General features: G+C 43.8%; 1 protein-coding gene across 1 annotated transcript in view; it reads right to left on the bottom strand.

The window, feature by feature from the left end:
• Window positions 1–894: 894 nt before the first annotated feature.
• Window positions 895–21,609, bottom strand: part of LOC148163682 (maestro heat-like repeat-containing protein family member 7) — a 43,023-nt gene continuing 22,308 nt past the window's right edge. The window contains 12 exon segments of the mRNA XM_088025693.1: window positions 895–926; window positions 972–1,077; window positions 1,952–2,074; window positions 2,455–2,613; window positions 7,880–8,053; window positions 9,026–9,077; window positions 9,282–9,419; window positions 10,205–10,398; window positions 11,179–11,314; window positions 11,559–11,705; window positions 13,521–13,618; window positions 14,927–15,031. Coding sequence (XP_087881819.1) covers window positions 895–926; window positions 972–1,077; window positions 1,952–2,074; window positions 2,455–2,613; window positions 7,880–8,053; window positions 9,026–9,077; window positions 9,282–9,419; window positions 10,205–10,398; window positions 11,179–11,314; window positions 11,559–11,705; window positions 13,521–13,618; window positions 14,927–15,031 — 1,464 coding nt within the window.

The raw sequence follows: 21,609 nt of genomic DNA on the forward strand, positions 1-21,609 counted from the left end.
ATCTTAAAATAATCATGATGGCATGTAGAGATTTAATCACGGTGTCCCAGCTTATAAAAACAAAAGATGAGGTGGCCTACTTTAAAAATAAAAAAATGACACAGTCTCAATATTCAAAAATATGGACTGGTTAAATAGTTCCATAAATCCACCCATAAATGGAATTAATATTATGCAGTGGTGAAAAGCAATGCTGAAGGGCACGTAATGGCATGTATTTGTGACACAACAAGGGAAAACAACAGTATACCAAACTTCATGTTTTTTTTTTTTTTTTAAGATTTTATTTATTTATTCATGAAAGACAGAGAGAGAGAGAGAGAGAGAGAGGCAGAGGGAGAAGCAGGCTCCCAAGGAGCAGGGAGCCCGACTCGGGACTCGATCCCAGGACCCTGGGATCATGACCTGAGCCGAAGGCAGACGCTTAACCATCTGAGCCACCAAGGCGCCCCGAAACTTCATGTTTTGAAAATGGCTATGTGTGTGTGAGTGTGTGTGAGTGTATTCTTAGGGGAGAATTCTAGAATGTCAACAGTGGTTAAATCCAAATGTTAGAATTTCTGGCATTATGTATTTTCTTTTTTGCCAGTCCGATTTTTTTAGATTTTCTAACATTAACACATACTGTACTACGATTCTAGTTTAAAACAAAAATATTTTTGAAAATCCACAGGGTTCCTGTGGAAGGAAGAGTTTGTCCCCTTTCAAATGAATATGATTCTCTTCTGCACTCTGCAGAGTGTAGACAGTGTGGGGCAGGGCAAAGGCACATGGCCTTCTCTTCCTCCTCCCGCTTTTCTAACAGGGACTTTGAGCCTGGTCACAGGACAGCCTCTCTAATCAGATCAGAGCTAGGGAAGGAGGTGACCCGCTTCACGGGACCATGGTTCTGGCTTAGCCCTTGCCGAAAGTCAAGGAGGACTCCCCTACTGAAGAGAAGAGGGAGGGGTCGCCAGGAGGAAGCACCTTACCTGTGAAGTCGATGGCAGCTGCCCGTAGGAAGGACTGAGGGCTCTTCAGGAAGCCAAAGCTCTGGGACAGTAAGTCCCCCACCAGCTGTATTTTGCTTGTGCTCACCTGTGAAGCCAAAGAGGGGTGGTGCTGACCAAGAGCTGGGGCTGGGGGGCCCTGGGAACGCTCCTAACCCTCTCACCCTATCCACAAGCAGCACTGTCCTGTCTTCAGCCAGCTGAAGGTGCTCGAACTTATAGCTGCAGACACCCCCACCCCAGCAACAGGGCAGACTTAGCAGGAAGTTCATAGAGAGAATCTTGCTCCTTCATACCAACATAAGGGAAGAAACAACTGATGCGGAACCAGGAGACCCAGGATTGAATCCTGGCCCTGCCACTAGCCTCACTTTTCTCCTTTGTAACAGTTGAAATAAAATCTGCCCAACCTCTTTCACATAATTGTAAGGCTCCAGTGGGATAATGGATATAGAAGTGCTTTGTAAACTGTAAAGTGCTCTACCTATGGAAGATAATAAGCATCAAAATCCATTGTATTAAAATTACTAATGTTGGTTCCTAACCTACTTGCTTAGCCCTTAAATATTTACTTTTCCACAAGGATTCCTGATCTGCCCTGTTCTCAACTTCGTAGGAAGTAGGACCTTAACATCATGACCAAAAACCGGATGATTCCTGCCTACATCTTTTTCTACCAGCTGTAACCAGAAAACCTCTGTCCCATTGCCATCTACTACCCTCACATGACCTTCCTTGCCTCTGAAAGCAGAAACTGGGATACTGCTAAGAGAACCAGATATGAAGAATGAGGGACTGACATCCCAAACGTGCATTCTCAGAGTTTGCTGATAATAGAGAATGAGAATTAAGGAGTAGAAGGAATGTATCTTCTGTCAGCCTTCCCCTATTTAGCCTCTCAGCCTGCCTTTGAGTCCCTAACATGAGTATTGTGGCCTGGCTTCTCAGGGACTCTCACTCACCAGGTACTTGCACGTTTCTTCCAATACCTGGATGTGATTGCTGAGGCTGGTATGCTGGAATATCTGTGTGAGTGATGACCAGCCAATCACATTGGTCCACTCAGTCAGGGCCCCTCCCCGGGCCTACAGGATGGAGAGAAGGGAATTCCCAAAGCCTCACTCCTACAGCTCTACAGAGCCAGGCCAGGAGGCTAAGTGGAAGACCACGAAGCTAGCCCCCAAGGGGCTTGGTTGAGGGTACGTAGCTGGGACCAGGTGAAATATGGGACCTTGTTCATGACATGGGACATAAATAGCTTCAGGGAGCAGGACCATATCAGGATAAGATCAATGGCACCCAAAAGAGGGTAAAAGTGCTCAGAGCCAGCCTGGAGGATGACACCAAAGAGGTGGATATAAAATGTACAGCCAAGGCTGGGCTCATGAAAAAGAGCCAAAGGCTATGCTCTAGCAGAAAGAGGGATGAATCAGGCTGAGCTTGGCAGGACAGAGATCACCAGTACCTTGACTACCTCGGTGTTGTTATCCTGAACGCTAAGCAGCAGTGGGACTAGAAAAGTGTAGATCTCTCTTCGGGTGGAGAGTCCAGGCTTGATTTTGTCAACTTGATGCAACATGTAGCCCAGGGCAGAGGGGGCCGAGATCTTCACCTGGTCCCTCTCCTGCCATACAGAGCAAAATGGAGCTAAGGCGGCTGTGGTTTCACTCTCGCCCTGGCTGGCCTGGTTTCCATACTCCCACATCTCACTTCCATATCCAAAGTACACTGATGGCATTACATAATGCAAAGACATCATGGTTTATGTATCTGAGTAATTCTCTTTAGAGCTGCAGAGCTAATAAGTCCCTTTGTAAAGGCACAGAGCTAGGGAAACCAAGACCATAGTTTCAGATCTGCCCTGGACCATATCTACAGCTTGTAACTTAATTCTCTCCTAAGGATTAGCTTTAAAATATATGTATGTGTTTTAAAAATACATATAGTTATCCTAGTTATGCTGTGAATAAAATCGCAAAATCTATATTGGTTTGTATTAATTAACAATGATCATAAATAGCTAAATTATACACTTCAAGAGTATATTATATATTAATTTAACAAACATTTACTGAGTAGCTATCATGAGCTGGCATAGTGCCAAATAATAGAGACAGGGTGGGACAAACACATAGTCCCGGCACTTGTAGGATTTGGGAAGCAGACATTTTAACAAATTGGATGTACACATTATTATTTTTTGCCCAGTGAACATAATAACCAAACAGAGAGATGATTCAATGTTAGTACATTAATTCAAAAGTATCACAGGCAGATCAGCTCAAGATCAATGACTATTACTTCAGTTATCCCTTCCTGCCCCAAATTCCTGAAAGAAATAGTAGAGATATAGTTTTTTAAAATCCATTATGAATCTGAAATAGTTGATGGGATCCCCCCATAGAGAACTAGAGTATCCCTGAAAGACAAACAGCAGACAGGACTGGAATTGATGTTGAAACCACAGCCTAAAGAGTGGGCAAAAACAGACTGCTGGAGGAGGTAGGGGTGTTCTGGGAATGCTCCAAGCTAAACAGCTGTGAATACAGGGAGCAGAAGGGGATGCTGGGCAACAGACATGGTAGTCATTTGGAAGGCTAACGTTCAGGCATACAATCTCCTTCCACCTCCTCCTTGCACCCTGCCCTCCCAATATCCTCCTTACTAACTAGCAAGCAGCAAGGGAACATACCACCCCAAAAGAGCAGGGAGTGTGCTCTATAGACCAGAGAGATAGGATGGTGCCCTGGGTGTCTGGCAATACCCAGGAAGAGCAGGGAGCCTTACAGTCAAAAGACTGGCTATTGGCACATCTGATGGACCATGTATCTCTGGCTGCTGCCCCACAGTTACTGAAGTCTGACTGCAGTAATAGGTATTACTTTCACAGAGGGCCGGTCAAGAGTCAGTAGTGCAAAATTTCCGGAACTCACTGCCAAGACTCACCAAACATTTAGGAAAATCAGCACCATAAGAGAAACAAACAAACAAACAAACAAAACCCTGCAATATCCAAGGCCACAATTAACAATATAATCAAAACAAAACTTTAGAGAAAATATATTGAATCCTCAGGAAGACTATGTAAAACAAATTATTGAGGACATTTTTAAAGTGCTTGGAAATCCAAACTTTGAAATTCTAAATAAATAGGCAAACAAATAAATAGAGGCAAAGGTAAGGCAGTGTGCCTATAGAATAATGTAATAGCTATTCAGATATCACACCATCAACCAGAAGAAAAAAATAAAGAGGACCTGCTTCATAAAAAAAACAAAAAAATTAAATAAAAATTCAATAGGTGGGTTGAATAGCAGAATAACCGCAGCTAAAGTAAGAGGAGAATCAGCCCAGAAATTCTTCCAAGGTAGACAAAGAGATGGGAAATAAAAAACAAAAATTAAGAAACACAGAGAATAAATCAAAAGAAATTCCAAAGAATAGAACAGAGAGAAGAGAGAAAAGAGGATACACCAACAAAATAATAGAATAATATTTTACAAATGATAAAACTACTGAGCTTTGCCTAAGTAAGTTCCTATGAGTAGGTGAGTGGTAAAGCAGCACTGGGAACCCAGATCCTACGGCCTTTGGGTCAGTGTTCTTTTCATTCTGCCAGGTTGTCATTGTGTAGATGATGACAATTTACTATTTCTTGATTAGACCATAAGTCAACTTTTCATTCTAGCAATATGGAAGAAGAGATAACCTGACAACTTTCCCACTATAAATACCTTTAAATGCTAGATAAAATATACAAAATACTTTTCTTTAATGCATAGCTGAGCTTTAAAAAAGTAAGATCTCCAGAGGCCAAAGATGAAAAGGTTGCTGACCCTCTAGCTACTGTGCGGTCAGGCAGATGCCACTGGTCTCAATAACCTAGGGTCACATCTCTTCATACCTGCTGGTCTCCCTAGCCTGCTTCACAAGGCAACCAGAAGCTGAGAAGCAAGCATCATGGACAGACAGACAGCTCTAAGAGAAGCCTTCTACCTGATGCTCAAAGAGCCAGAAAGGGGAATCAAAATGCTCAAAGAGAGTGGGGAAATCCCTCATTTCTTTTTTCTTCCTTCTATTCTCTCATATCACAGTTCCAAAACAAGCCCCATGGGAGTCTATAGGAGCTAAAACTCTAAGGGAGGGGAACCTCACTCTTCATTTGAAGGAGCTGGGGCCCAAGAGGATGGACAAACTCCCATTGCTTTATTTCCTCTGCCCTCATGTCACTTGGCCCAGTTGTGGGCACAGTCACAAAAGTGCCTGACATCGCAGAGTAACTAAAGCACCAGCTTTTTTGTAAGACAACTGGAAAAAGGGAACCCCAAAGAACTGTAAAACCAGGGAAGTCACAGAGAGGGAGGAGCTAGGGAAAGTGACCCTATAAAGTTGTTTATGAACTCCTGTGCTCACTCCATGCATAGATCTGACCCTAAACCACATACTGTAGACTTTGAAAACTGAACTACAGGAAAGACAATGGTTCAGATCCCAGGCTGGCATGGGTGGGTGGCATAAACTCAGAATAGCAAAGGCTATGAATTCAAAACTGGCATTGATCACAGCCCCCACACACAGAAGGCTAGTCAGAACTTGCAGCCTGAAGTTAAACAGGTCAATTTCTGCTAACACAATAATATCAACATTCTCCATAGGATTTAAGTGGCACCCAGAGTCATATAACTTAATATTCATAACGTCCATGATACAATACAAAATTACTCAGCATGCAAAGACCCAAAGCAGTTATTATACAAAATGCTCAAAAAAACAACAATGAACACTCTTGAAATAAATACAGGAATAAAAATTTTCAGCAAAGAAACAACATACCAAAAAGAAACTTGAGAACTGAGAAATACAAGACTGGGTACATTCATTGACAAAACAGATGTCAGAGGAAAGAATCAGTGAACTTGAAGACAGAGCAATAAAAAGTATCCAGTCTGAACAAAAAAAGAAAAAGTGATTGAAAATGAACAAAATCTTGGGACCTATAGGACAATAACAAAAAGCCCAAACATTTGTGCCATCAGATTCTTAAAAGGAGAGGAGAAAGTATAGTGCTGAAAAAACTTGGAAGAAATAATGGCTGAAAACTTTCCAAGTCTGGCAAAAGACATAAACAGAAATTTCAAGAAACTCAGAGAATCCCAACCAGGCTAAACCCAAAGTAATCCATGCCAACACCTTCTAAACTACTTAAAGCTAAAGACACATGTGAGGCAAAATAAAGACATTTCCAGACAAAGACTGAGAGTGTTTCCTATTAACAGACCCTTGAGGAAGAAAACACAAAGGAAGAAGAAAAAATATATATCCAGAAGTGACAAGAGAGCTGTGAGAAGAAAAGGAAGGCAAGGACATTTGTCCACATTTATAAATAGAAGGAAGTATTGACTGTACAAAACAATAACAACAATGATGCTGGTAATGATGACATAAAGACCAAATCCAGGGATTTTAAAAGACTGTGGAACTAAAGTCTTAGACAATGTTAATCTATAATATGGGAGGATATCATCATAGTTAAATCATTCTTTTTTTTTAAAAAAGAATTTATTTATTTATTTGACAGAGAGAGACACAGCGAGAGGGAACACAAGCAGGGGGAGCAGGAGAGGGAGAAGCAGGCTTCCCGCTGAGCAGGGAGCCCAATGTGGGGCTTGATCCCAGGACCCTGGGATCTTGACCTGAGCCTAAGGCAGACACTTAACGACAGAGCCACCCAGGTGCCCCAAATCATTCTTTTTTTAAAAGATTTATTTATCTTAAAGAGAGAGAGAGCATGCGAGTGGTGGGGGGAAGAACAGGGGGAGAGGGAGAGAGAGAGAATCTCACGCAGACTCCCCACTGAGCATGGAGCCAGACACAGGACACGATCCCACGATGCCGAGAGCATGACTGGAGCTGAAACCAAGAGTTGGACACTCAATGGATTAAGCCACCCAGGCACCCCGGAATTAAAGCATTCTGTGGTCCTTATATTGTTTGGGTGGAGGATAAAGATATTATCTTTAAGCTTTGTTAAGTATATATGGTGAATTTTAAAACATATAAAAATGGATGAATCAGAGGGTGCCTGGGCAGCTCAGTCTGTTAAGCATCTGATTCTTGGTTTTGGCTTAGGTCATGATCTCAGGGTCATGAGATCAAGCCTCACATCCGGCTCCACACTCAGAGGGGAGTCTGCCTGAGATTCTCTCTCTCCCTCTGCCCCTCCCCCACCTCAAATAAATAAATAAAATCTTAAAAAAAAAAAAGATGAATCAGACATTGACCCTGCCATCATGGAGTGTCCAGGCTCACAGAAGAGATGAGACCAATACAAAACTAATTCAAATCCAAAGTTCGAAAATTAAAGAGTTATAGATGCTAGAATAGGGAGGGTATTGAAAGCATGCATGTCTGCTGTCAAGTCTCTTTTGGCTCTAAAATTCTATGATCTGTAGGGAGGCTAAGACATGGGGTGGATTAGTACTGCTCTGGGTAGTTCTGATTCCTGAGCCTTTGGGTCCTTTCGACAAGATTACTAGCATTCTGGGGTCCCTGTGTTGTCTGGGAAGAGGGTAGAGTTGTGAGTGGTCTCCCCACTCTTCACTCCAGAACCGATTTCATAGCAGCGTGTCACTTCTTTTCCTTCAGTGGCTCCTGGTGAGAGAATAGGCAGATGAGTGTGTGCTAGGTCTGTCTGTAATAGGGAATGCATTGGGGACAATCCTATGCATGGCTTCAAGTAGCCAAGTCTCCTCTTGGCTGCCCCTCCATGACTTCAGCCTTCCACCATAATCCCATAGCCCTGCCCTAGTACCCTCAGCTCAGTTTCCAGCATTCCTCATCAGCCCCAGCCCATACTGTTCCCAACTAATCCGAGGGATCCAGGCCCGTACATCATTGATGAGTGGATGCAGTTGCTTGGAAATGCTGCAAAAGACCACCTTGGTGTCCTCTCCCTTCCCGTGACAGATGATGTTCCGTAGGCTCTTTACTGCTTGCACTGTCCCTCGCGCTTCATTCTTCAGGAAGTCTCGCAAGAATGGAACCTGGCCCTTCAGAGATTCTGACTGTTTGGAAGAAGGCAGAGATCACTCACCACCTGGGGATCATGCAACACTCTGGGAACAGGGTTTTGGGAAAACAGGTAGTGTCTAAGAGAAATAGACATGGGCAATCCAGGAGCTGGATGTGCCCAGGAAGTAGAAGGCTGGTGTTCACGGGGTTTGGGAGGCTTGATGACCAGTCTATGTAAGTCTACAAACCAGATGTTGTGCTGCCCTAGGATGAGAGGCTGGGGTACGTGCTAAACCCAAGATAACTAAGAGACCCAAGGGAGGTAAATTAAATGTTTCAAGGACTAACACTTGATTCCCATTTGATCCTCCCCACTCTTACTTGTCCTGGGTGCAGTGCCAGGTTACTGATTCCACGAAGCCCAACTTCCTTCATAATGAGGTTGGACTCTTTGACCCACTTGATCAGATTGCTCAAAAAGTCTTGCCCCAAAGTCTGAGCCACTGATCGGTGCCAGAGGAGCTGTGGGTATGAGGAGACTACAGCTATGGATGGAGAAAATGTTATGAGTACCTAGCACCCACCTCAGCCCTTCCTCAGGTCCCAAACTCAGGTAAGGAGTATGTCCAGTTGAGTGGCAGATCTGTACACACGGGGTGGAGACTAAGGGGGCTATCCTGATAGGAGGATAGAGGATAATGCTGATAAGGTTTGAATTTTGAGTCAGATGCTAGGATCCATGGATCATTCTGGAGGGTGAGCTACTGGCCCCTTCCTCAGGTTTTCCTGCCTCCTTTAACCAGGCACCTGAAGTGCCAGAGAAGGGAACCCCACTTTAAACGGCTCAGTCTTATTTTATCCTTTCCTCTTTTGGGGACTAGTTATTTAACATTTTTGTTAAATGTTCCTCAGCCCAGGAAATGAATAGGTCAGGCTGTGGACCTTTCCCCAGGCTTCACCTGTGCATAGAAGGTCCTGGCCAGGATCTTCTGATGAGAGTTGGAACTCTAGAGGAAGTTCCTGACAAGGTGGAGGATTCGGTGCAGGATGGCAGGTTCACAGTTCTTCACAATGTCACTGGGGTGGGACACAAGAAGCCAACAGTTGCTGCGGGGGAGGTGGCAAGGGACCAGTGTGCATGGAACACGGAAGACATGAGGGCTGAGGAATCAGGAGACCAGAGGGCTGGGAGGTGAGGAAGGGACAGTTGAAGGCTGGGACTTGGGAAATTGGGGGCCGGGGACTAGAGTGGTGCCAGCATTATTGGGTAAATAGCCTCACCTTGTCAGGTCCATGATCCCTATGTAGTAAAACTTGGGACAGGACAGAAGGTCCCAGCAGTGATGCTGATTTGCATAGACCACCACTCCGTCATATGCAGCAGCCAAGAACAGCAACTTCACTACCTCCAGGGCACAACTGAAGGTCACCACCATTGGGTTTGTGAAAAGAAATGGACAAAAGGATGGACAAGGCATTATGTGCTCATTTGTATCCTGTGCTGGGAAGCCAGGAGACAGTTTCCTGCTCTGGTAACTGTGTTCTGCTTTCCTGCTGACAAAAATCTATGGCTCTGTGAAACCCATCTCAGATTGCCCATCCACTCCTTCAAACCGTGGCCCTCATTCAACCACAGAGTCCTATAAAAGAGACTCTAGAGAGATTTCAGTGCTATGGTCTTCCAGTTTTGCTCTCTGGGGCACAGAATGGGCTTAGGATATCTCTTCACCTCCACACCCATCTAATCAGAATGTCTCTGCTTATTGGTTTGATTTGTTTTCATTTTACATAAGATTTCATTTGAGTAGAATGTCCTGAGGTTTAAGAGAAAAGTGTGACAACCACATATTTAGGAGTCCAACCCCCATTTTTGAGATGAGAAAACGGAATCCCAGTCGTGACTTGTGCAAGATGGCAGAGCTAGTGACAAGCCTAGCCAGAGGTCAATGAGATTCGAATGGCCACAACTGCAGGGAGTGAATGACATAGATGTGGGCTTGCCCTGTCACCTACCATCTAGTTGAATCTCTTCATGTACAGTTATGAACATGGACATGAAGTGTTGAATGAATCAGCCAAAGCGTGCGTACAAGAAGAGAGACGAGAAGCTTGAAAATATGTGAGAATATTGTAGCATATGGGTCATCCAGGGCCCTGTGGAATTGACTAGTCCCAGCCGTCCATCATGAGAGGGTTAAGCTTACCTAGTGGGGTCAAAGGGCTTGCTCTTGCTGCCTGGGCCCCTCTCCTTGCTATAGACCACCATCTTCTGGGGGACATTTTGCTCAATCACCCAGTAGAGATGACATAGTATAGCCAGTAAGAGCTGGGGATAGAACTCCTGGATAGCCTCCTGGCACAGGGACACTGACAGCATCTCACACAGAGCACATGTCACCTGAGAGACAGTGGGGGAAGACATAAGATGGTCCCATGGCCCCATACACTGAGTCCCACCCTGCCCTCCCCATCACTGCCCAAAGGGCCCAGCTCACTCTGACTCAGGCTTGTAAGAAGCACGCAAAGACTGAAAGCCCACCACTCTTCCTTAGGGAAATGAGATTGCACACATGCAATCTGCTTTCTCTTCACTCCCCTGACATCAAAAACAGAATGGGAAGCAACTCTAACTTTTTAGCAGAAAATGATTTGGGGACTACTTTGTCTGCCCCTGGCAACCAAATCTCTTCTGCCTCCAACCCTCATGCCACCCCCCAAACCCTGGAAGAAGGAGTGCCAGCCCCAGAATCAAATGGGATCAATCCCTGTTCTCTCTACATCACTCAGTTCTTAGATATACAGGTGGAAAAAGGAGGTTAAATTGAAAGTATAGTATTTTTTTTAAGATTTATCTATTTATTTTAGAGAAAGAGAAAGCATGAGCAGGAGGAGGGGCAGAGGGAGAGGGAGAGAAAGAGAGAGAATCTCAAGCAGACTCCCTGAAGAGCACGCAGCCCAACAGGGGGCTGGATCCCACAACCCTGAGACCAGGACCTGAGCTGAAATCAAAAGTCGGACACTCAACCGACTAAGGCACCCAGGTGCCCCTCAAATGTACAGTATTAGTGATTGCTCCTCGCTAAGACCTGCTCCTACCCTGCGGCCCTTGACCTTCAGCTCTGCCCTAAGTCCAAGAACAGTAAGTCCTAGGCTCCCCCTGCCCCCATCAGGGGCTGACCGCCACAGGCTGGAAGGCCATCTCCTTAGTTTCCTCTGTGGAGTGGAGTTGTTCCAGGATGCCTATGAGCAGCTGCAGGACGCTGATTGTGGTCTCTCGCTGGGCGCCAAATGCCTTCCACAGGGCCAGATTGGTTCTGCAGGACCCAGGGACAGCTGTGTCATGGTCCCGGGTGACCAAGCTCCTAGGGATAGTCTGGTCTCGGGCGCATGAAGGGCCAGTTCTCAGGGCCTAGACTTGGCCAGAGAACACAGAGATGAAGTTTGAATCGTGTCAAAGGGAAAGCCTCCATGTGCGGTGATTTTTGGGCTGGGCTCGGGCTGAGGGAGGGGAGGGTTTATTGGGCTGGAGAATGTGTTCCCAGGCCATGGGAGAGGTACCTATCCCAAGGCAGGGGCTTGTTGAGAAGGAAGGGCACAACGTTGTGGGTGTTGTTGCCAGCACATGGCCTGCAGGGTCTCCTCCTTCATGTTGGGCTCCAGCTGTGAGTTGAGCCGTTCCAGAATCCCCTCCACAATTTCCTCAATGTAGAGCGAAGAGCTACAAGAGTCTCAGTGATTGTTTCCCTGCTTCCTTCCCTCCTCCTCCGTATCTACCAACTCCCACACTCAAGGGGCTACTTGCACTCCTGCCAATGACTCTCTTCTTAAGGCAGAGTTCTAGCATGCCAGAGGCCAGACCACCAGGGGTCACAAAAAGAACTCCAGCAGCTCACTGAGGCCCACTATAACAAAGGCCTGCCCACAGCCCAAAGTTCAGAGAGTTGCTCCGAGCTTACTAGGGAGACACATGAGACTCCAGGAAGGAAGGCAAAAACCCTGGAGACACTTCAGGGCTTCCTCTCCCCACTGAAATCAACTTTCGACCCATGAAACTGCAGGGACAGTGGGCATTGGATGTGGGGGTACCATAGGACTCTCATTTTGCCCTCAGATTCCTGATATACGGGTCTCTGGGAAGTCCATTTTATTCTAATACCTCTAGGACACACCTCCATTTCTGGAACCTAGACCAGGCGAGTCACATAAATGAGTGAAGGCACGGGTGTCAGGGGATTCAGAGAGAGGAAGGTCTGGAGAGCCCATGCCACATATAAAAGGGACAGTGGCCACCCCAAGAGTTGCCCTAAGTGGCCTCATTTAAAAATTTTTTTCAGTGATAAATGTGGATTTTTATATGTTATCCCGAAAGAAAATTTACTCAAAGGTCAGTCATTCCGTGAGCTTGCTGGTTTGCAATCCATAGCCTTACCCTTCACAGAAATCTAAGCCCCCTAACATCCCTGGCAATCAAGGTGAACCCCTCCTACAATGCTTCCTTGTGCTCTAGCTACTAGGCTCTGCAGCTGCTTATCCTCCTGCATGTGGCTGTTGTTAGCTGAGGAACCAGCCCCTCAGATAGAAGGCACTGCAGTTCTGAGCTCAGGATTACAGACCTCAGAGCTCAGTGGGACCACAGAGAAAATCCAGCCCAAACCTGCACTTTAGAAGTGAGTGAATTAAGGCCTCCAGAGGAGGGGGACTTCCCAAGACTCTTCAGCTGGTTAGGAACAGAGCCAGGAGAGAGCCCAGGCTCCTGGTGTGCAGGGCAGAGCTCCCACCACAGCACCATACTACCTTTATCATGACTTGGCCCCGCTCTTTCACGATAGCACTCATCAGCTGGGCTGCTGCCAGAGACACCTTGGCCCTGCTGTCGGTTAGGCCCTCCATGGCCGTCAGCACCAGGGTGGTGAGCTGCATCTGGGTGAAGTACTCTGCAAATGCCTGCAACAGGGTGGCGTCAGGCTGCCTGCACCTGGGGCCTCCTGCTTGAGATAGCCTGTACCATCCTTCCTGGTTAGGGTAAGTGGAGAGAGCCTCTCTCGGGAACATGATGTGCTTTTGTCCTAGGCCTGTGCTGTCTGCCTAGCTCCTAGAAGACCCTTTCACTGGGAACAGAGTCTTTGGGGATGGGAGGGAGAAAACACTGACCTCAGATGCACTGAGGGGCTCACAGGTCAGAGGCTGCAGAGGCAGAGTGCTGGGAGAGAAGGACTGAGACCAAGATCCTTAGCGACATATCTTTGAGGCATGGGCTGAATCTACACATTGCTCACAAGGCATCATTAGCATGAAGAAAATGCTTCTGGGCGGACAGGTAAGAAAGCAGAATTAGGACCCATGATGCTTAAGGAGAAGCATGTGATAGCATGTGGAAAAATTCCCCAAAGAAAAAGCTCCCATGCAGCAATGGAATGGAAAAGAAGATGGGATAAAGGAGTCCCACCCGAGGAGCCTATGATATGATGTAGGTAAGAGGCCTAGGCTCTTCCCACGTTGTCTCTGGCCGTGCCCTCTCACCTTGGCAATCTCAGAGGTGTTGTTATAGAACACGTTGGCACTATAGACTTCACTCTTGCCCTCTTCTTCCCATAAGCCCTGTTTTTTCCTTCCCATCTCTGAAACAAAGACACCCGACCCCACCCCTCAGACACTCAGAAGGTGTCTTAGGTTGCCCTCTTTCCCATCTGCCCAACCCAAACCACCCACTGAACTAAGTCAGCTTGGGGTAATGTATATCCCATGGGGAAGGGAGTAGAGAAATGGGCAGTAAGATAAGGAGTGGTGAGAGCTAACGTCAAAGGAACCCCCCATGTTGCCTGCCTTAGAGCAGAGACAGAGTGGGTCAGAGTATAAGACTCAGACAGAGGAGGAGAAACTAATTCAAAAGAACTGTTTTCTGAGTAGCTATTTTGTCCCAGGAGGGTATATGTAGTAGAGGCCTAGGGGCAGGTTCCTCATTGGAAGTAAAATGCTCAGATAACTTCTTAGCTCTCACTCTTCCAGGACAGTGTGTGGGGGAATGACCAAACCTAGGTGGGAGGCTGGAGCAGAAGTGAAAAGAGATTATCCCTACACTTTTGCAGCAGGAGGATACAGTAGAGGTTGTAGACAGCCTGTGTAGACAGGAAGCAGATATTGTCCACTGGGTCCTGGCAGCGTATGGCCAGCAGCCTTACCAAATGCCCCAACTGAGTAAACTCGATGTCCATCTTGGAGGAGAGCTGGAAGTCACATGTTACCCCAGCCACTATCTTAGGCTGAGTCAAGGCAAGAAGAGAGGAGGAGGAGATGCATGACAGATATGAGAGGTTAGGCTAGGTGAGGTTAATGGGAATGGAATTAGACGGGCGAGTTGTAGCTATTAAAAACTTGTGGGATCATAGTTTTGGAATGACCTTACACTGTCCCTCTTCTTTACCTCTTGACACTGCACTCATTCTTCAAGCCCAGCTCAAATGTCCCCTCCTCTGTGAAGCTTTCCCTTCACTTGTACTTCATTTGGTTTTGATCTTTTATTCCTACTATATTTGGTTTTTACGTTCATTATCACCTTCTATTTAAGTTTGTTCTATGCATGCCTCTCTCCCCAGTGGACTATAAAGATCCACGAAGACAGGAAACTGTCTTGGTCATCTATGTAACCACCATAACACCTAGCATGGTGCTTGGCACAAGGTGAGTATTCAGTAACTGCTTGTTGAGATGAGTGGAATCAAACTGAACCAAGTGAAATAGAATTGAATTGATGGGTAGGGAAAAAGATGAAGGGAGAAAAGAGAGATGATGGGATGCACAAGAGAAAATAGAGGATGGGGCCAAGGAAATAGAGGGTAGGATGAATAATTGAGGCTAGGTAATATATGATGAAGTTTGGGGCAAGGGTAGGGATGAGGGCCCAGGCTCCAGGATAGGCTCCCACTCACTCCAAAGTTGTTCATTTTTGCAGTGAAGCCAAGAATACGGGCAGCACACCACATGGCCCATTCCCTCTCATTGTCCCTCTGGGAATTCAGCCAGGTGTCCAGAAGCTAAAGGAAGAAGAGAATGAGGTGAGGGGTGAGGGTCTGTTCAGCTGCATTCCAGCGGGTAGAAATGTAACCTGAACCTGACTTTTGCAAAGGATCAGGACAAGACTTCTGAGAATAGGACTTCTTTTGCCTACAGGCTGGTTATATATGAGTTTGACACCAGAAGCCTTCATTCCTCCAACTTTTTTCACAGAAATGGAACAAATAATCCTAAAATTTGTATGGAACCAGAAAAGACCTCGAATAGCCAAAGGAATGTTGAAAAAGAAAACCAAAGCTGGTGGCATCACAATTCCGGACTTCAGGCTCTATTACAAAGCTGTCATCATCAAGACAGTATGGTACTGGCACAAAAACAGACACATAGATCAATGGAACAGAATCGAGAGCCCAGAAATGGACCCTCAACTCTATGGTCAACTCATCTTCAACAAAGCAGGAAAGAATGTCCAATGGAAAAAAGACAGTCTCTTCAACAAATGATGTTGGGAAAATTGGACAGCCACATGCAGAAGATGAAACTGGACCATTTCCTTACACCACACACAAAAATAGACTCAAAATGGATGAAAGATCTAAATGTGAGACAGGAATCCATCAAAATCCTTGAGGAGAACACAGGCAGAAACCTCTTCAACCTCAGCCGCAGCAACTTCTTCCTAGAAACATCACCAAAGACATGGGAAGCAAGGGCAAAAATGAACTATTGGGACTTCATCAAGATAAAAACGTTTTGCACAGCAAAGGAAACAGTCAACATAACCAAAAGACAACCAACAGAATGGGAGAAGATATTTTCAAATGACATATCAGATAAAGGGCTAGTATCCAAAATCTATAAAGAATTTATCAAACCCAACACCCAAAGAACAAATAATCGAATCAAGAAATGGGCAAAAGACATGAATAGACATCTCTTCTGCAAAGAAGACACCCAAATGGCCAACAGACACATGACAAAGTGCTCAACATCACTTGGCATCAGGGAAATACAAATCAAGACCACAATGAGATACCACCGCACACCAGTCAGAATGGCTAAAATTAACAAATCAGGAAGCAACAGATGTTGGCAAGGATGTGGAGAAAGGGGAACCCTCCTACACTGTTGGTGGGAATGCAAGCTGGTGCAGCCACTCTGGAAAACAGTATGGCAGTTCCTCAAAAAGTTGAAAATAAGCTACCCTACGACCCAGCAATTGCACTACTGGCTATTTACCCCAAAGATACAATGTAGTAATCTGAAGGGGCACCTGCACCCCAATGTTTATAGCAGCAATGTCCACAAAAGCCAAACTATGGAAAGAGCCCAGATGTCCACTGACAGATGAGTGGATAAAGAAGATGTGGTATATATACACAATGGAATATTATGCAGCCATCAAAAATCGAAATCTTGCCATTTGCAACAACATGGATGGAACTAGAGGGTATTATGCTAAGGGAAATAAGTCAATTTGAGAAAGACAATTATCATATAATCTCACTGATATGTAGAATTTGAGAAACAAGGCAGAAGATCATAAGGGAAGAGAGGAAAAAATGAAACAAGATGAAACCAGAGAGGGAGACAAACCATAAGAGACTCTTAATCTCAGAAAACAAACTGAGAGTTGCTGGAGTGGTGGGGGGTGGGAGGGATGGGGTGGCTGGGTGATAGACATTGGGGAGGGTGTGTGCTATGGTGAGTGCTGTGTATTGTGTAAGACTGATGAATCACAGACCTGTACCCCTGAAACAAATAATACCTTATATGTTAATTTAAAAAAAAAGTTCTGAACACCACAAGAAGACAACCAGACATCATGTGCTTCTTGGTGGAGGAAGATAAGACTACTTCTGAAGTAATCTTGCCAAAAATTGATCAGATTCATGATCTAGATCTAATAATTAGAATTAGGATCTAACATAGTCTAGATCTAGCAATTTATAGGAAAGGTTTGTACAGAGGAATTTGTTATGTGGCCCCTAAAGGATGTAATCAGCACAATCCAGAATGTGGAAAATGTAGAGAACGAATGTCTAGGTTTCTTTAACAAATAAATTCCAAGGAAAAAATGATGGAAGGGTAATCTATAGATTAAGAGAATTAAGAGACAAACCAATCAATTGGAATGTCTGATTGTTTAATGACATCAAGAAATGAAATTACTTTCTTTCATCAGTGTTTTATAGTTTTCAGAGTACAAGTCTTTCACTTCATTGGTTGATTCCTAGGTATTCTATTATTTTTGGTGCAATTGTAAATGAGATTGTTTGCTTAATTTCTCTTCCTGCTACTTCATTATTAGTGTATAAAAATGCAACAGATTTCTGTATATTAATTTTGCATCCTGTAACTTTACTGAATTCATTTATCTGTTCTAGTAGGGTTTTCTTTAATGGAATCTTTAGGGTTTTCTATATATAGTATCATGTTATCTGCAAATAGTGAAAGCTTTACTTCTTCCTTACCAATTTGGATGCCCTTTATTTATTCTTCCTGTCTGATTGCTGTGGCTAGGACTTCCAATATTATGTTGAATAAATGTGGCATGAGTCAATATCCTTGTCTTGTTCCTGATCTTAAAGGAAAAGCTCACAGTTTTCCACCATTGAGTATGATGTTAGCTGTGGGTTTTCATATATGGCTTTTATTATGTTGAGGTATGTTCTCTCTAAACCTACTTTGTTAAGGGTTTTTATCAGGAATGGATGTTGTGCTTTGTCATATGCTTTTTATGCATCTATTGAGATGATCATATGGTTTTCATCCTTTCTCTTGTAAGTGAAATCTTATTATTTGCAATGACATGAATGGAGCTAGAGAGTATTATGCTAAGTGAAATAAGTCAGTCAGAGAAAGACAAATACCATATGATTTCACTCATATGCAGAGTTCTTTTAATTTTAAATTTTTTATATGTGGAATTTAAAAACAAAACAAATGAACAAAGGAGTGGGGGGAGAGAGGGAGACAAACCAAGAAACACACTGATGGTTACCAGAGGGGAGGACGGCGGGTGGATGGGTGACATAGTTGATGGGGATTAAGGAGGGCACTTGCTGTGACGAGCACCGGGTGATGTATGGAATTGTTGAATCACTATATTGTACACCTGAAACTAATATTACACTGTATGTTAAATAACTGAAATTTAAATAAAAACTTTAACAAAAATTGAAATCAGCCTTACAGAAATACTATGTTCTAATCAGAAGAGCACCATTTGGAAATTTCAAAGGAGACAGACACTGTGGGATATAATAAAAAGGATACTTTGCCTTTCAAACTTACCAAACAAATTGATATTTATTAATCTCTTTGAGTTGCTAAGTACTATAAAATTAGTCTATAGCTACGCTGCATGATTGCAAACAAAAACTATGTGGTGGAATGGAGAGGGGAATTTACACTAAAATGAAGTAGACTCATTCTGATTTACATGTAATGTACCAACAATACCAAAATGGAAGAAGCTAGGTGAATGCCAGGTATCCTTAAGCAATTTTATGGCTACTAACAAATGTTTCCATAATACACTTCTCCAAAGTTCCAACAGGGCACATTCTAAGGAATACATCTTGCATGAATAACCTTATTATAGAAATGTGTAATTAGCAAAGTTTAGCAACACTATGACTGAACCCTGGGGCATGATCTGTACTTTGCAATATGTGAACTCAAATTACTGGTTCTTGTGATATTAATTAGGTAATAAATAAGCAAAACGTTGCTGGGGGGGAAGTTTTCTGTCTAAAAAAACATTGAAATAATTAGGTATACTTTATTGCAATTAAAAAATAGTATAAAGGAAAAAGTGGCAGAGGGAATCTTTTGAGAGTAATGGGATTGTTCTGTATCTTCAGTGAGACTGTGGTTTTGCCAGGATATAAAACTGTCGAAACTCATCCAATTAAATAGATTCATTTAATTGTATAAAATTATTGCTCAATAAAGTTGATAAGGGGGAAAAAAGAAACCAAAATAATTTAAAAAATAAAAAAACATTGAAATAATAAAAAGTATGTTCTTGGACCATAAAGGAATTAGATCAGAAATCGATAACTATAAGAGAATAGAAAATTCTCCAAACATTTGGAAATTAAACAGCACACTTCTAAATAATCCATTGGCCAAAGAGGAAGTCACAAGAGAAATTAAAAAATATTTTGAACTGAATGATACTGAAAGAACAACATCTTAAAATGTATAGCATGCTGCTAAAGTAGTACTCAGAGGAAAATTTATAAAACTAAATGTTTATATTAAAAAAGGAGGAAGGGGTGGATGAAGCGGCTGGTACACAGGACTGCTGCACTGTCTCCACTGCTGGAGGAGGTGTAGGTGGCCTGACCCCTATACTCCAAGCAACTCCTCACCTCCCAATGGCCATGGTCCTCATTTCCCTTCTTCCCAGAGGTGTATTTTAGAGGATTCCTGGGAAGATGGCTCACCTCATCCCATGAATACAGTTGGATAACACTCGCATCAGTGTAAACAACCCAGAAAATGACCTAAAGCCTGTCAAAACTCCACAACTAAATGTAGAGAAGAGGCCACATCAAAGAGAGTAGGAAGGGGAGAGATATGGTGGGGAGCTAAACAAACCTGGGGGACTGTGCACTGGAGGGAGGGATTCATGGACAGAGAGGGGAGAGAAACAGACTATCACACCAGGAAGCCCACACAAGGAAGACAAATCCCCATAACGTTTGGCTTTGAAAACCAGAGGGGTCAAATTGCCTCAGTTCTTACAACCAGCAGACTTGAGACCTAGAATTTTAAACATCAGCGGGGGCTTGGCTTTGGGACAGCTGGAAGGGTGTTCTTAAAGAGACAGCACAACAAACAGTCCTGCAGCAGTTTGAAAAATGCCTGGGGCATTTGGGAGAGTTTACTAATCTCAGAGTATGTCCTAGAGGGACAGAGATTGTTGGGAAACTCCTCCAGGAACAAAGATGTGGACAGGTGCCATTTCTCTCCCCTGACGCCCAGCATAAACACACAGCCTTCTGAGGGAACCAGTGAGGCACCACTCCCTATCGAACTTGCTAATGCCACACATCCTGTCCCCTCTCCATCCAAGTTTGCAGATCCATTCTCTCCAGCCAGGCCTGCCCCAGTCCCTGTGCTGTGTGGTCCCTTCCCCCAGGGGACCAGCCCATAAATCTTGCTAAACCTGCACTTCCTGCCCCTGAGCACATTGAAGATCCACCTCTTCCAATATACTCTTGGCCTGAGCCCATCCAAAGTGGTGCTCAATATAGCTTGAAATCGGGCAATGTGATGCCCCCAGCTTTGTTTTTCTTTTTCAACGTTTCCTTGGCAATTCGGGGTCTTTTCTGATTCCATACAAACTTTAGAATTTTTTGTTCCAGCACTTTGAAAAATGTCATTGGAATTTTGATCAGGATGGCATTGAAGGTATAGATTGCTCTGGGTAGCATAGACATTTTAACAATATTTATTCTTCCAATCCATGAGTATGGAATGTTTTTCCATCTTTTTGTGTCTTCTTCAATTTCTTTCATGAGTGTTCTGTAGTTCCTAGAGTATAGCTCCTTTACCTCTTTGGTTAGATTTATTCCGAGGTATCTTATGGTTTTTGGTGCTATTGTAAATGGAATTGTTTCTCTAATTTCTCTTTCTACAGTTGCATTATTAATGTATAAGAAAGCAACTGATTTCTGTGCATTGATTTTGTATCCTGCCACATTACTGAATTGCTGTATGAGTTCTAGTAATTTGGGGGTGGAGTCTTTTGGGTTTTCCACATAATGTATCATGTCATCTGCGAAAAGAGAGAGTTTGACTTCTTCTTTGCCAATTTGAATACTTTTTATTTCTTTTGGTTGCCTGACTGCTGTTGCTAGGACTTCTAGTAATATGTTGAACCATAGTGGCAAGAGTGGGCATCCTTGACGTGCTCCTGATCTTAAGGGAAAGGCTCTCAGCTTTTCCCCATTGAGGATGATATTCGCTGTGGGTTTTTCATAGATGGATTTTATGAACTTGAGGAATGTTCCCTCTATCCCTATACTCTGAAGAGTTTTAATCAGGAAGACAGCATGGTACTGGCACCAAAACAGACATATAGACCAATGGAACAGAATAGAGAACCCAGATATGGACCCTCAACTCTATGGTCAAATAATCTTTGACAAAGCAGGAAAAAACATGCAATGGAAAAAAGACAGTCTCTTCAATAAATGGTGCTGGGAAAATTGGACAGCCACATGCAGAAGAATGAAACTCGACCATTCTCTAACACCATACACAAAGATAAACTCAAAATGGATTGAAAGACCTCAATATGAGACAGGAATTCATCAAAGTCCTAGAGAAGAATATAGGCAGTAATCTCTTTGACATTGGCCACAGCAACTTCTTCCAAGATACATCTCCAAAAGCTAGTGAAACAAAAGCAAAAATGAACTTTGGGACTTCATCAAGATAAAAAGCTTCTGCAGAGCAAAGGAAACAGTCAACAAAACAAAGAGGCAACCCACAGAATGGGAGAAGATATTTGCAAATGACACTACAGATAAAGGGCTGGTATCTAAGATCTATAAAGAACTTCTCAAACCCAACACCC

This window comes from Eumetopias jubatus, unplaced genomic scaffold (assembly GCF_037043125.1).
Source record: "Eumetopias jubatus isolate StellerSeaLion01/CBP00866 unplaced genomic scaffold, mEumJub1_p1.0 scaffold_8, whole genome shotgun sequence".
Taxonomy (NCBI): domain Eukaryota; kingdom Metazoa; phylum Chordata; class Mammalia; order Carnivora; family Otariidae; genus Eumetopias; species Eumetopias jubatus.